The sequence below is a fragment of the Morus notabilis genome, unplaced genomic scaffold, assembly GCF_000414095.1.
Source record: "Morus notabilis unplaced genomic scaffold, ASM41409v2 Scaffold159, whole genome shotgun sequence".
NCBI lineage: Eukaryota > Viridiplantae > Streptophyta > Magnoliopsida > Rosales > Moraceae > Morus > Morus notabilis.
Window position 1 is genome coordinate 67,814 of NW_010366170.1, and position 15,741 is coordinate 83,554.

A 15,741-nucleotide genomic window follows, 5' to 3' on the forward strand; every position below is an offset into this window, starting at 1 on the left:
AACTCAACAAGATCCCAGACCCCGTTAGATGCCATAGAATTCATCTCATCTTTCATGGCATCATACCATAAATTTGATTCTTTGCAACTCATAGCTTGTGAAAAACGTTTCAGGATCATTTTCGGCTCCAATGTTGTAGTCTGATTCTTGCAGATACACAATGTAATCACTAGGTATTGCTGATTTTCTTGTTGTAGTAAATCTCCTTAATGTCATTTCAACATTACCCTAGGGTTCATGTTGCTCAACTGGTTGTTCAACAACTTCTGGCAGTTCTTGAACATCTTGATTTACTGGATTATCATCAACAACTTATGGAACTTCATCGATTAGTTGTCTAATACCCGTTTGCACTTGAGGGTCATTGTGAATGACAATCAATCTGTCACTTGAAGTGGAAGGTTAAACATCAATATGATTCTTCTCAGAAAGAATTTCCTGGAATCGATTGCTCCCACTAATCAAGTCATTCTCAAGAAACTTTGCATTTCTTGACTCCACAATCCTAGTACCGTGAGATCTATACCCTTTAGACCTTTCGGCATATCCAATGAAATACCCACTAATGGTCCTTGGGTCTAGTTTCTTTTCTTGTGGGTTGTAAACTCTTACTTCAGATGGGTATCCCCAAACGCGTATATGTCGCAAACTCAGTTTCCAACCTTTCCATAATTCAAATGGTGTCTTTGGGACAGCCTTGGTCGGAACTCGGTTTAATATATACATTGTCGTTTTAAGAGCTTCAGTCCACAAGGATTTAGGAAGCTTGGAGTTACTGTGCATACTCCTCACCATGTCCATTAAAGTTCGATTTCTTTTTTCTGCTACACCATTCTGGTATGGAGAACCAGGCATGGTGTATTGGGCAACTATCCCATGCTCTTGAAGAAACTTCACAAATGGTCTAGGTGCTTGTCCATCCTCGGTGTATCTACCATAATACTCTCCGCCTCTATTAGTTCTCACGATCTTGATTTGCTTTCCACATTGTTTCTCTACTTCGGCCTTAAAAACATTAAAGGCATTTAATGCTTCGTTCTTATTATGAAGCAAGTAGAGATACATGTATCGCGAGTAATCATCAATGAAAGAGACGAAGTATTTCAGACCATACGTGTCCATGTCTGGACTACAAATATCTGAATGTATGATTTCTAATATGTCCGAGCTCCTTTTGGTACCTTTCTTCTTCTTGTTGGTCTACTTTCCCTTTATGCAGTCCACACAAGTGTCAAAATCAGTAAAATCTAAAGTACTAAGTACTCCATCATTTACTAATCTCTTAATCCTTTCTACGGAGATATGTCATAATCTTCGGTGCCACAACATAGAGGAATCTTCATTTATAACACATCGTTTCATACCAGTGTGAACATGCATAGCATCATAAGTAGTATTATTTTGTAAATTAATAGAGAAAAGACCATCAGACAATGTACCAATTCCAATAAGATCAGATTTATAAAATAAACTTAAAGATGTTTCTGAAAAATTAAAGGAATAACCCAAAGGTACAAGTCTGGAAACTGAAATTAAATTCCTAGAAAAACTTGGAACATAAAATGTCTTTTCTAAATTCAAAATAAAACCACTACTTAAAACTAAACAGCATGTTCCGACAGCTTCCACATGTGAGCGCATTTTGTTGCCCCAATAAATGCCCTTCTCACTTTCCACTGGTTTTCTTAGGTTTCGCATACCCTGTAAGGTATTCGAAACATGGATTGTAGAACCAGAATCAATCTACCATGTGTTATGACTAACGTCAACCATATTAGATTCATAACAAACAAAAGAGGTTGGATTACCTTTCTTTTCAAGCCATTTTTGAAATTTGATGCAATCTTTCTTCATGTGTCCCTTTTTCTTGCAGAAGACGCATTTGGACTCTTTCTTGATTCCACCTTGGGGCGGTATTTTACCTTTCCCCTTCTTCTTGGCTTGAATCTCGTCCTTTCCTTGTGTCGCCATCAACGAACTCTCTCCTAATTCCATAATCAGTCTCCCCTCTTTTTGAACACACATGGTCATAAGCTCATTAATTGACCACTTGTCCTTATGTGTGATGTAAGATATCTTAAAGGGTCCATACTGATGCGGAAGAGTGTTCAAAATGTAGTGCACCAGAAAGGATTCAGACATCTCAACCTATAGATTCTTTAATTGAGCCACGATATCCCTCATCTGCATGATGTGCTCACACACACCTCTGACATTGGTGAGCCTTAAGGAGGAGACTTCATGATTAGGGTGCTGGCTAAAGCTTTATCTGAAGACACAAATTGTTCATCAATAGCCTTCAGTAATTCCTTGACTTTGTCATGTTGATCGACCGAACCACGGATGCCAGCAGAGATATTTGTTTTTATAAACATGACACAAAGGCGATTAGATCGCTCCCATTTCTCATACCGGTCAACATCATCAGGTTGACTGGTCGCAGTAATGGCAGGTGGTTCAGCCTTCCGAATAGCATAGTCAATATCCATCCAGCCCAAATGAAGAAGAATCCTCTCCTTCCATACCTTATAGTTGTCACCCTTTAGTTCGGGAATGTTATATTTTATATCAGAGAAATTTGCAGGTTGCATGACTGTAAAAATTAAATATACATGCTTATTATCCAAATTGAGACTAATATGTTAAATCATGTTTTTCCAATGTAAATCATGCCTCAAAAATCATGAATCTAGTGACATAAAACTTGCCTGTGGGGTAAAGTCCTATTCAATTAGATCCATTCATAATCCTTATGATAAAACTATCAAATTATGTTCCTTTTCTTAATTCCTGTGGGTAAATTAAGAAATATAATTTGATATTCTATCATAATTAGTCATATAAATATAACAAAAATTCATGTGGGATAAAATTCGTTATATTCAAAATGACTAACCACAATTAATGTCATAATGTGATCCTAAAGCACTTAATATATAATTTTGCATAATTAAAGATGTTATAGCTACTCCTTAATTAATTAAAATTATATGAATCACTCGACATTTGATTTTATGCACAAAAATAATTCATATAAAAATCTTCATGTATAATAAATCCAAATAATACAAATAAATTATATGAATAAATAACAAGCATAAAATCATAACTAATCAGAAAATTAATTTAAATGTACTATAATTATTCAACTTAATTTTGTATGCATAATAAACAATAAATTATACACAAAATCAACAAAATAAATAATTTAAGTACATGAAAATATATATATTAAAAATTTAAACTATAAAAGTTTTAATAAAACATATAAATTCTGTAAACAGAACCCAAAAATCCGTTTTACAATTTTTTTTTTGAAAAACTGAAGCACAATAAACGACATGTCTTTGCCCAAAACGACATCCCATTATGCAGCTCCAAACGAGCCGAGAATGCTGCCTTTCGTGCATGAAATGACATGTCATTTTCTGCACACTGAATGAAAACAACATGTCATTTCAAGCACCTGGGATGTCTTCTTCAACCTCCAGACGGGTCGTTTTTGACCCGGTTGCGATTCGACTTTTAACCCAGTTCGTTATATATGTTTAATACACCAAAATTGATGTTTCAAATTGCAGAAATGTTAGAAATCTAATTTCTTAATGATTTCTAATCTCATTTTACATCAAAAAATAAAGAAAATCATTATTTCAATTTTCAAATTGAAAAAGTTTCTAAATTTTTTTTTTTTTTTGACATAAACAGAGTAACATCAAGGTAGAGGTAATTAAAGCTCTGATACCAAATGTAAACTAAATCTTAAACGATCTAAACATGCTTCTAACAAACTCAATAGCATTCAGATCAATATTGCATAATAGAATCAAAATATCGAATTGAAAGCATACCTCTGGCCATTGACAACTTCTTACGCTCGACATATATTTAACTCGGATTTGGTGCTTCTAATCTTCACTCAATCTCAAATAGATGGTGAATTTTACTGAATAAGATTGAAAGGCTTAGGGACCAACCGGAAGGGAATGCACTCATATATATATATATATATATGTACTATGTCCATCACAGAGTATTCTTAATCGTGCATAAAAGTGGACAGCGGTTATCGACGGTTTTCGAACGTTATTCGCGTCCTTATAATGGTGGAAGATATGGGCCACTATAATGGTAAGTTTGTTTCCTAATATTATGGAAAAAATCTTACAGATCTCTCTCCGTTGCGGCCTTTTTCCACTGCGACGGAGCTCTCTTCCACCTGTGGTGGATTTTTTTCTTTTTCTTTTTCTTTTAAGATCTAATTGTCTTTTTAATTTTTTTCCTAATATGTTTGTGATTTTCTTTTTTTCAAATCTTTGTTATGTGATTTTGTGTTTTTTTTTTTTTTGATTTTTTAGATGTTCTAACTATGGGGACAACCGTAGTATTGCCGATATCGGTATTAGAAGTGGATACCGACCAGTATTATGGTCGGATACCGGTATCTACAATTCTACATGGATGCCAGCAATTCCAGTCGATAACCGACCGGTAGCAGTGTGGATACCAATTGGTATTTTATGACTATATTTTGTATTTAAAAATATAAGCTAATGACATGGCATGACAGTTTGTGCAATTAATAATTTAATTTTGTTTATAAGTACTCTTGTAATATTTTTGCTATATGTGTAAATCACCCATGAGTCAGCCCAAGCCTTAGAATTCTGCCATTCCCATAAAGAGCCCAAAAATGAGGTTGGAGCTTTCGCTTTCAGCAAAGCAAAAAAAAAAAAAAAAAAAAAAGGTTTTACTTTCACACGACAAATGCACTAAATTTGTTAATGAACGTAGCGGCAAAGACGTTAAGACTTCTGGCAAAAGAAAAATAAAACAAAAATTAACGTTGAAGAAAAATAATTTAAGACCCGTTTAAAATATATATTTAAATTATAATTTTTAATTCTGATGTTTAAAATTTAAATTTTTTTATAAAATATTAAAAATAAAAAAAATACTATAATAAAATTAATAATTTAAATTATAAATTCAAATATACGAGACATACAAGACCTTAGAAATTAAAGAAGCGGGGTCATGCTTTCGAGATTGTCCAACAACTCTCCACTGGCACCAATGTTAAACAATTGAGTGAACAATATTTAAATAATAAGATAAGAAAAGTGGGTTATTTTAAGAATATACAATGAGGGTAACTTTTAATAATATAATAGTAATAAAAGATGATAATAATTTAGTAAATTTTAAAACAAATTCATGGGATGTTTGTTTTAAGGGTTCGTCATTGATTCTAAATTATGGTTTTTGATTCTTTACAGTGTTTTTTTCTTATAAAAAATTTAAATTTTAAAAAATAGAATAATAAATTATGGTTATAAACCCATAAACCAAATGTTTCATTAAAGATTCAAAACGTTACTATATGGGTTCGATATTTTGTCATACTTTACATAATTATTTTAACATTAACTCAAAAGGTCTACCGCTTTAAATTACAACTCCACCTTAAAAGTATCCTTCAAGAGTCGTGAAAAAAAAAGTCAAAGATTTAAGGGTCATTTGATTCATGCGTTTAAGTCAGTGATTTTGATTTATTAAGAAGAACTTTGTGACAAAACTATTAAAAAAAAATTTTTATTTAATTTTTTTTGTGAGAGAAAAACATTGTAACATAATTAGAATAATAAATTTAAATATATGTTAATCTCATAAATAGTCCTTGAAATTTATCCTTAATCCCATTTTTGTCTTTGACTTTTAAAATGTCTCATAGTTAGTCGTTGATATTTTATTCTATATTATTTTTGGGCTTGCAGTTAACTTACTGTTAAATATTTGACGAGATCTGTATAAATCGAGTATCAAAATTAAAAATAGCTAAATCTTAGAGACTACCTAACGAAATTAACTTTTAGTTTTTGTATTGATTTAGCCTCTAAATTTTAGATATTTTTAATTTTGATCTTTAATTTCCGCATATTCTATTAAATATGTAATACTTAATTGATAAAAATGCTGAAACTGAAATAAAATAAAACCTCATAAACTAATTTTAAGACGTTGTAACCAAAGTGATATTGAGGTCAAACTGAAGGACTGTTTATGGAATTAACTCTTAAATATATGTACTAAACAGAGTTTTAGGTCAATATCTGCAATATTAAAATCGGAGAAGAGAGAGAATTTCTCAAAACTTTTTTTTTTCAATTTTTTAAATTTTTGTTATTATCATCATCGTCATTATTAACAACAATTCTCAAAACTTGATAAAACTACAACACAGGAATCAAAGTCAAACCCATACCATTATGTTAAGCTTTCCACGAGCCAAAAAGGATGAGTTACGAGTCCGAACTGATCAAGACTGAAAATGACTTATAAAAACTTTGAATAAAACGAGAGTTTGTTAATAAAAATATATTTTTAAGAAATAAAATCTCGAGTTAGGCTTATTCTTTTACACGTAAATTTAAAAAAAAATTTAAACTCAAGTTACAACTTTATTTAAATTCATGTTCTTTTATAAAATTTAAATAGAAACTTGAGTTTAGGGTTACAATCTGAGTATAAATTTTATCTTTAACTCAAATTTCTAAACTCAAACTCTTAAATAAATAATATTTTTTTTATTCTTAAAAACGTCATAACTTTTTCGTTTTAATTTCGATTGAGATGATTTTTTTTTCTATGCATTCACAACGAATAGACGAATAAAATCTTACCTATATACCCTATTAAAATTTTCCATCACCATTGAATTTTTATTAAAATACCATCTAAATACAAATTCAAGTTTTAACTCATCCAAACATAAACTCAAAAAGATTTCAATCTCAAAACATAACTTAAATGTACATAACCAAACAAAAACTCAAGTTACAACTTTAACTCAAGTTATAATTTAAATTCAACTTAAAATTTACACTCAAATTATCATAACTTAAAAATGTAAACGAACAAACCCATAAGAGAGATTTTTACACTATGGTATCTAACCAACAAAAAATACGCATTTATAATATAAATTTGATCAAAATCATATTAAAAAAATATAAAAACCCACTCGAACGTAATAAAGTGTTAACGATAATGACCTTCTGTATTGTTTTTTCTTCCTCCCCTAATAAATAATTCTCATATGTATTTAAGTTGTTTTAATAGTCGATTAGCAGAAACGTTGTTTTAGTGTCATAGTTGTATTTATGTATATGTATATATATTAATTAAAAGCCTAAAACTATATTAATTATTTGATAAAAAAGTAAAAAAAAAAAAACTATAAATAGTAATCCTTAAAAAAACTAATATATCAATTAAACTTCATATTTATTAATTAATGTGACAAATTAATATCCATATACAACAACAACAAAAAATCCATATACAAGTTTTTCGACGTCATCGTTATCGGCGTTGGATTGCGTGCCCGTCTAATAGTTTCTGGTCTATCTTCTCTATCCTTTTGTTTCTTTTTCCCTCGCGTATTTTCTTGGGAAACAAACAGAAAACTAGCGCATTGCCTAGATCATATTGGACGAGGCCAAGGAAGAGAGAGAAAGAGCTTTTTCATCTTCGCTTTCCAAGCTAAGCTCTCATGGATTCCATGGCGGCGCAACGTCGGATCAAAGCCATTAATGGCCACCTCGTCACGGCTGGGGATTCTCAGTCCCTTCTCCGTCTAAACCCTACCGCCGGCGAGTTCCTCTCCGGTATGCACAGAGCTCGCTCCCTGAATTTAGTTATATATGTACATATCTATGTACATATAATACATGTACTTTACGTGAAAAGGTGGAGTTTTTGTTTGGCCTTGTGTCCTTTTTGAAAATTTGATCGAATATGCTTGCACGTCTTTTATTTTATTTTATTTTATTTTTCTGTCGTACAAAAAGTTGGTGCTTTGTGAGATTCTGGAATTCAATTATCTCTTTCATACTATTGGCTGTGAATTTCTCCATTTCAGCTTCGGTTTTTGATTGGACCTTTTGTGACGATTAATATGATTTAGCATAGTCAAATCTTTCTTTTGAAAGAAAGAAAAGCCTTTTGTTTCGTTTTCAGTTTTTTTTGTTGTTGTTGTTGTTAAAGTTCAATCAAGGGAAGCAAATTAGAATATTGTTAACTTTAATGATTACGAATTTCCATTAGACAATGTAAATCCTACTTCCGTGTAGTATTTTGGTTTTTGTGTTTTCGATGGAATTGGCAGCAAAGGTGCGTTTGGATGGGGATTTTTCTGAAATCCCAATTTTCATATTTGTTACAATTTTCTCAAGCCTGGCCATGGGGAATTTTTAGGTTTTTTGTTTTATGTCTAGACTAGGGGTAATTTACTGTTCCTTTTCAGGGAAAAAGAAAAAACCCAAATCGTACATTTACTTTTAAGCATTGAACTAGGTTGTTCCAATGATGTTTGAGTGGCATATGGGCACTTATTCTATAATGAAAAGGATATTAGATCGGCCCTTTTGTGTTCTTCCATGTTTATTGTGGTTGACTCTTTATGGTGGTGTCCCAAAAATTCAGGCATTTAGGACCCGCTATATGGTTTGTATTTTTGTGCTTTCTAACATCTTTTATGTACTCTCATAGCAAAAGAGAAAAAGAAGAGTTTGATTGAAACACTTCGGCGCTTTAACATACGTACTAGAATATTTTAAATGTATGGTTTTTATTTTGAACTTGGTTGAGTCAGGATGAAGAAAATTATTGTCATGAGAAGACGTAACAATCATAAAATTGTGTCATAGGATAAGTAAAGTTACTGAAGATTGTTGCTAGAGATATTTTTGGAAAAATATATTGCTGAAATTGGGGCTTTTAAGTTGAATAAATAGTGAAATTACTTTGTTGGAGAGGTTTAAGTTCGTTTATAACTTAATCCGCACTAACCTCTAACGGTCTGTCAAAAGTTGTTGATATTAGTTCTGGAAATATATGTGAACTAAGTTAAAGCATCTGGGATCTGATTCACGTGGCTGGGGGAGATTAAGAGTTGGGAACTGTAGATACTGTTTTTTGTTTTCTCCAAACATATTTGTATACACTTCTAGTATATAACTTAAGGCGTTCATTCCTCACAGAGCAAGGCTACAGTGTCGTACTTCCAGAGAAGTTGCAGACAGGAAAGTGGAACGTGTACAGGTTGACATATTCTGTTATTTTCAACTTTGAAATGACTAAAGATTGCGTGACTGTATTATGATGTCGTCTTTCTTTTCTTCATGCAGATCTGCACGTTCTCCTTTGAAGCTTGTGAGTAGATTCCCTGATCATCCTGAAATTGGTACACTGCACGACAATTTTCTGTGAGCATCCTCCTTTTTCTTTTGCTAAATAAGGTTTCTGCAAGTTCAACTATAGATATCTATTTCACGTGCATACCGCATTAAATGTGTGGTATCCAATCCATAAAGATTTCAGCTAAGTGCTACTTCCTAACTTCTGAATTTTAGGCGCTCAGTTGACACTTTTCGAGACTACAAATATCTGGGAACACGTATTCGCGTAGATGGAACAGTTGGAGAGTGAGTTCCTTTTTACATGAGATTAGCTCTGAATTTTGATTTGAATCTCGCCTAATCCGTTTGCATTTACCTTCCACTTTTCAAGGTACAAATGGATGACATATGGAGAGGCAGGGACTGCTCGGTCAGCTATAGGTTCTGGCCTAATATATCATGGAATACCAAAGGTGAACTTTAAAAGTGATTTTAGTGTTGTCATATTCCTCTGTCAACTTAGCTTTACCTTTTGATTTTTAATTTTGCATAAAAAAATTTCATCTAATAAGATAGTAAGTTGAGTTCGACCAAGATACTACTGTATTGTCTTATGACTGATTACTTATTTGTTTTGTTAGCAGTAACATTTAATAACACATCTTATTCTAATATCTATTTGTACCTCGTTAATTTGTATTTTCTCCTTTCTTATGTTTTCTCAAATGCAGGGATCTTGCATTGGGTTGTACTTTATCAACAGACCTGAATGGATCATTGTTGATCATGCGTGTTCTGCATATTCTTATATCTCAGTTCCTTTATATGACACTCTTGGTTTGTCACTTGCTGTATAAATACTTTGTGGGTTTGACCTTGCTTGGTGTGGCCAACAGAATTTACAATCAAATTTTTTTCTTTACAGGTCCCGATGCTGTCAAGTACATTGTCAATCATGCCGTTGTTCAAGCTATATTTTGTGTTCCTCAGACATTAAGTTCGGTGAGTTAGTACTCCCTTGGGGTGCTGTGAAACCATTCTGCTAGTGCTTCTATTAAACCGGGTTATAGTAAGTGTGCTGGGTTGATTTTGGAACAGATTAGTGTTCAAGATACATAATTTTCTATTTTCGTATTCTTAAGGTCTGGAAGAGAGATAATAACTGTGTCATGAAAAAATTTCTTTAGTTTATAAACAAGAAAAACTATGATCTTACCGTTCTCTTACTCATTTAATTTGTATGATTATGACTATAAAGTTCCTTCCATTTCATGTCTTGTTTCTTGGTATTTACAGTTATTGAGCTTCTTGTCAGATATTCCAACTGTACGCCTAATTGTGGTATGATACATGTCTCTTGTTCTTCTTTAATTGCTGAAGTGGTAAAAGTGAGCTTGATGGTGACCTTGCAGCACGTACTCACTCTCAATTTTCTTTTGCTTTCTGTTTTATAAAGGTTGTTGGAGGAATGGATGATCAAATACCATCACTTCCATCATCAACTGGGGTTGAGGTTTTAACATATTCGAAGTTGCTTAGTCAGGTAATTTATATTCTCTGTACTCGATGAGATGTTTCTAAAACTCTCCTGACAATCAATTCAACAACTTGCTAGTTAGTTTCAGAAGGATTGAATTTATTATGATCATTTAGGGCCGCAGTAACCTTCAGCCTTTTTGCCCCCCAAAACCTGATGATATTGCAACCATTTGCTACACTAGTGGCACAACTGGGACCCCCAAGGTATAACCAAAGATCTTTTTTCGGCTTTCTGGTTTCTACTTAGTTAATGATATACTTAATTTCTTGGATATGGTCTGTTAATTTTCTATATTTGATATTTTCCTTCAAATGACCTGTGACCAGGGAGCTGTCTTGACTCATGGAAATATTATTGCAAATGTTGCTGGGGCAAGTATTGGTGTCAAATTTTACCCCTCAGACGTGTTAGTATTAGTTATTTTGTCTCATCACTTGTCAGAAAGAACTTATTTTAAGATTATATTCTGATAATTCATTCAGAAATGTTTTTCTTTTTCTTTTTTGCTGAGATTAGCTTCTATTTTATCAGTTACATATCATATCTTCCTTTGGCACACATTTATGAGAGAGTCAACCAAGTCATGACGGCACATTTTGGAGTTGCTGTTGGATTCTATCAGGGTGTATGTTTCTTTTCTTCTCCATATTTTGAATCTGCGATTGGTGCTGTATTCCTCTCTTCCTTTCTCAATCTTTCTAGAGACTTTCCTGCAATGTTATTCTTTGGTGTTGTTCCCTAGAGTCACTTTGTTGCAGTTGTACAAAATAAGTGGTGTTCAGCACAAGTCTCATACCATTGTGTTGAAAGTTTAGTGACCATTTGCAATCTTACAGTGATTTCAATTGAAGAATTTATTTTATATTATTTGTTTTGAGGCAGCGCTAAGAACCTTTTCTTAACCGCAATATGCAGGATAATCTGAAATTAATGGATGACATGGCTGCTCTGAGGCCTACTATCTTTTGCAGTGTTCCTCGGCTCTTTAACAGAATTTATGCTGGGTAAAAGATACCGTCTATTGTAGTTGTGATTACCCATTCAACAGGAATTAGTATGTTCATCAAATAATCGAGTATTATCCACTGGCTGTATAGGATAACAAATGCTGTGAAGACATCTGGCGCACTAAAGGAAAGGCTGTTCAATGCTGCCTACAACGCAAAGAAGCAAGCAATATTAAATGGTAAAGTGATGTGATCGTCACTGTCTTCTCCAGTGGTAGAGCAAGCAATCAACATTCACTTTTTCAGAAACATATGTTGCATCATAAAATTTATTCTCTCTGATTTTCTAGATTGTTTACAGTGCCGGGCGCATTACAAGTGTTAATATACGTTCACCATTATATGTTTAAGATAGAAGTACTTATCAATATAAGTCAGAATCCTCATAGGTTCAGTCAAATAGATGTTTTTCAACGTTTTTGAAGTTCTTTTACCTTGTATAATGGTTGTAATTGGAATGCTTTTAGGAAAAAATCCATCTCCTATGTGGGACAGATTAGTATTCAACAAGATAAAAGATAAGCTTGGAGGAAGAGTTCGTTTCATAGTATCTGGAGCCTCACCATTGTCTCCTGATGTCATGGACTTTCTAAAGATGTAAGTTTCCCCCTTTTGTTTGTATATATAGTAATACTCATTTCACAGTTTACGGTGTCCTTTTAATAAATTTTTTTTTTTCCCTGACTTAATAGCATGTTTGCTTTGTCTTCACAGTTGCTTCGGTGGTCGAATAGCTGAAGGATATGGAATGACTGAAACTTCTTGCGTTATAAGTTCTATGGACGAGGGTGACAACCTATCTGGTCATGTCGGTTCTCCTAACCCAGCTTGTGGTGAGTGACAGACATCAGGACCTCCAATTTTGTTCCCAGGGTTTTCTCTCCGACATTTGGTTGGTGCCCATCTGAATTTATACACTAAAATCTTTGCCATGATCACGTGCACTGTCAATGGGTAATCGGATTGCTGGCAAAACAAGCATGTAGAGTTAGCGCACATGTTTCCTCTATGTTCTACTTTCCCTCCACTCGGAGTTGTGAAGTACTTTAATAAGCTTCTCGTTTTCCTTTCATCCTGAATTAAGTAATCAAAGATATAAGGTTTAGGACCAGAATGCGTTTCCATTCCACCCACCAATTTGGGGGAACCTGGTATCATAATTTGTCAGTAAGAGATTTACTTCGTCATACCGATCTGAAGTTTTAATTTGCGTGCTAGTTAGACTTTAGGCATGACTCGAATGAGTGGCTGTTTATGCAAACTTTATCGAGTGATTGGTTCCGTTATATGTGTGTTACCGTCACAGTGCAAGTTTCTTTTTTGCTCCTCAGTCACTCAGATAGAGGGTGTGGTTGCCTCTGCATTGTTGAACCATCATTTACTGTCTTGGCCCTTTTCTTGGACTAAAATTTTGTTTCATATTTGCTATTTCAGAAATAAAACTTGTGGATGTTCCGGAAATGAGCTATACATCTGGGGATGAACCGTATCCTCGAGGTGAAATCTGCGTGAGGGGTCCAATTATTTTCCGTGGTTATCACAAAGATGAAGCACAAACGTACTGGCTTTACCTGTTTTTTAAGTCTTTTCATTGTCTCTCAGTACCTCAGCTATTGAACGTCTTTTTATTTTATTTTTTATTTTATTTTTTATTACACTGGATAGGAGGGAAGTTATAGATGAAGATGGATGGCTTCATACTGGGGATATTGGGTTGTGGTTACCAGGAGGCCGTCTGAAAATTATTGACAGGTGAGATTCGATCCTCAGATGCATTTTTAGCTGTTACCAACAATACCATTATTTTTTCCTTGAGGTGTTTCATCTTTTGGCGAGAATTTTTCTGAGTTTAAACTCTGGTAAATGGTAATGTGTTTCCAGTTGAAATGCATGAATGCTCTTGTCATATTACAATCACTTTTTGGATTTTCTCCATTGAGGTAGTGCAATATCTTAACATATTTTGCACGCACAAATACACACGCGTACATTTTCTCATTTGTCGTACTTTTACGGGCTGCATAAGGTTCTCTACAAATGAAACTTGATTTTACTACTTCTTTCATCTCTTTTTCGGAACAACTTGTATACCACCAATCCATTTTGTTTACAGCTTTTGAGTATTTAAGTTAAAATGTGTTTACCAATGTAGGAAGAAGAACATATTTAAGCTGGCACAGGGAGAGTATATAGCTCCGGAAAAAATTGAGAACGTTTATGCAAAGTGCAAATTCGTTGGGCAATGCTTTGTGTATGGTAAGAAAAAGGAATTATACCCCTCTCTCTCTCTCTCTCTCTCTCACACGCCCGTGTGCGATTGCTGACTTCGTTTTTCCTCTTGGCAGGTGACAGCTTTAATTCATCCCTGGTAGCAATTGTCTCTGTGGATCAAGATGTATTGAAAGCGTGGGCTGCTTCTGAAGGAATTAAGGTATACCATGTAAACATTTGTCTGTCTCATAATAGATATATACCATGTACGTACATTACAGATACACACTCATCATGCATGAGTAAGTATTCATCTATGTATTAGGTGTTGCGTGGTGTCATAAACTGCAAAAGTTAAAAATTTTCACATCTTCTATTTATAATTCTTTGGCAATGTGTGAGTACAGTATCAGGATTTACACCAACTATGCAATGATCCAAGATCAAGGGCAGCTGTCTTGGCTGATATGGATGCTATTGGAAGAGAAGCTCAGGTATGTTGTTTGGCAAGACTCGTTTGTGCCGGTTTTGATTACTTTCCGTATAAGATTCTTCCTCTCTGAATTAAATTGTTTTTATGCAGTTGAGAGGTTTTGAATTTGCAAAAGCTGTGACCCTTGTACCCGAACCATTTACAATGGAGAATGGTCTGCTCACTCCAACATTCAAGGTAAGCGTTCAGTCTCAGCATACTAATAGCAAACTTACATCAACCTCTAACTCGATGATCTAATGCCGTTTTCCTACTTGTTTAGATCAAGAGACCTCAAGCGAAGGAATTTTTTGCGACAGCGATTTCAAACATGTACGCGGAGCTCACTACTTCTGACCCCTCGCCTTAGAAATTGTTGTGATAAGTGGAATTAATGAGAAGCAACTATACAGAGGCTTAGCGGGAAAAGGCAAAAGAAAATGTGAGGAGACAAAAGAGAAGCAGCTAAAACTGTGGAACATGAGTTCCAAAGGGAGCGTTGTAAAACTGGCTCCTTCCTTTGATGTCATCTTTGTAGATGACAAATAATTATAAGTTATGGGGAAATCATCTCCCTCTTATAACTGTATAATTTTTTGTTTCCAAAATAAAATTATGATTTGATTTGCTTAACACCTCTGTTCCTCAAATCAGAGGATTCAAATGTTTGTTTCTAATATATATATATATATATTATTTTTCCCTTTATTTTTCATGACTCACCATTTCCCAATCACAAAATTCTAACTTGCTACATGGATTTCCAATCCATAATACGAACATTTATATGTCACAAAGCAAAAATAATGCCTTATGTTACTAGCATACACAAAAGTGAAAAGGCAACAAACCATCTCTACAGTAACGGCCTGATCGAAAACAGAAACAACCATACAAGGGGGATCGTCGATTCTCTTAAACAGCCAAAGAGTTGGAATCCTAGAATCTTTATTATTTTCAGAATAATAGGGACAACTCATAAGACTCTAGAAGAAAACCTCACAGTAACATCAACAAAATCAATGGATGGTTCACTGATTACGCTCAAATTGTGTATAGATAAAGCAGTTAATTGTAGCACAGAATGGGCGGTCGATCCTATGAAGAGGTGGCAAATAACGAACAAAATAGATTAGCAGGAATTAAACGTTAAAAGAGACGAGCGAAAAGAAGAATAAATGTTTTTGGTATTTTTGTGATTTTAAAATGAATAAAAAAAATGCAAGAATAAAATAAAGGATAGTGAGGAAAATGTATGATTTGTGTAAACAATTCAAATACTACTTCTATAACTCAACTACACATTTCACACCCCAAACATGCGGTCAA

General features: G+C 33.7%; 1 protein-coding gene across 1 annotated transcript; it reads left to right on the plus strand.

Moving 5' to 3' along the window:
• The first annotated feature begins 7,379 nt into the window (after window positions 1–7,379).
• Window positions 7,380–15,032, plus strand: LOC21395576 (long chain acyl-CoA synthetase 6, peroxisomal). The gene is made up of 23 exons (XM_010109697.2): window positions 7,380–7,670; window positions 9,045–9,105; window positions 9,192–9,269; window positions 9,417–9,488; window positions 9,574–9,655; window positions 9,914–10,019; window positions 10,108–10,184; window positions 10,479–10,523; window positions 10,639–10,725; window positions 10,836–10,925; window positions 11,049–11,128; window positions 11,254–11,347; window positions 11,638–11,726; window positions 11,820–11,908; window positions 12,197–12,326; window positions 12,444–12,562; window positions 13,164–13,287; window positions 13,395–13,481; window positions 13,882–13,985; window positions 14,075–14,160; window positions 14,348–14,434; window positions 14,524–14,610; window positions 14,696–15,032. The coding sequence occupies exons 1-23, from the start codon at window positions 7,556–7,558 to the stop codon at window positions 14,780–14,782; spliced, it is 2,076 nt and encodes a 691-aa protein (XP_010107999.1). The 5' UTR covers window positions 7,380–7,555; the 3' UTR covers window positions 14,783–15,032.
• Window positions 15,033–15,741: the final 709 nt, after the last annotated feature.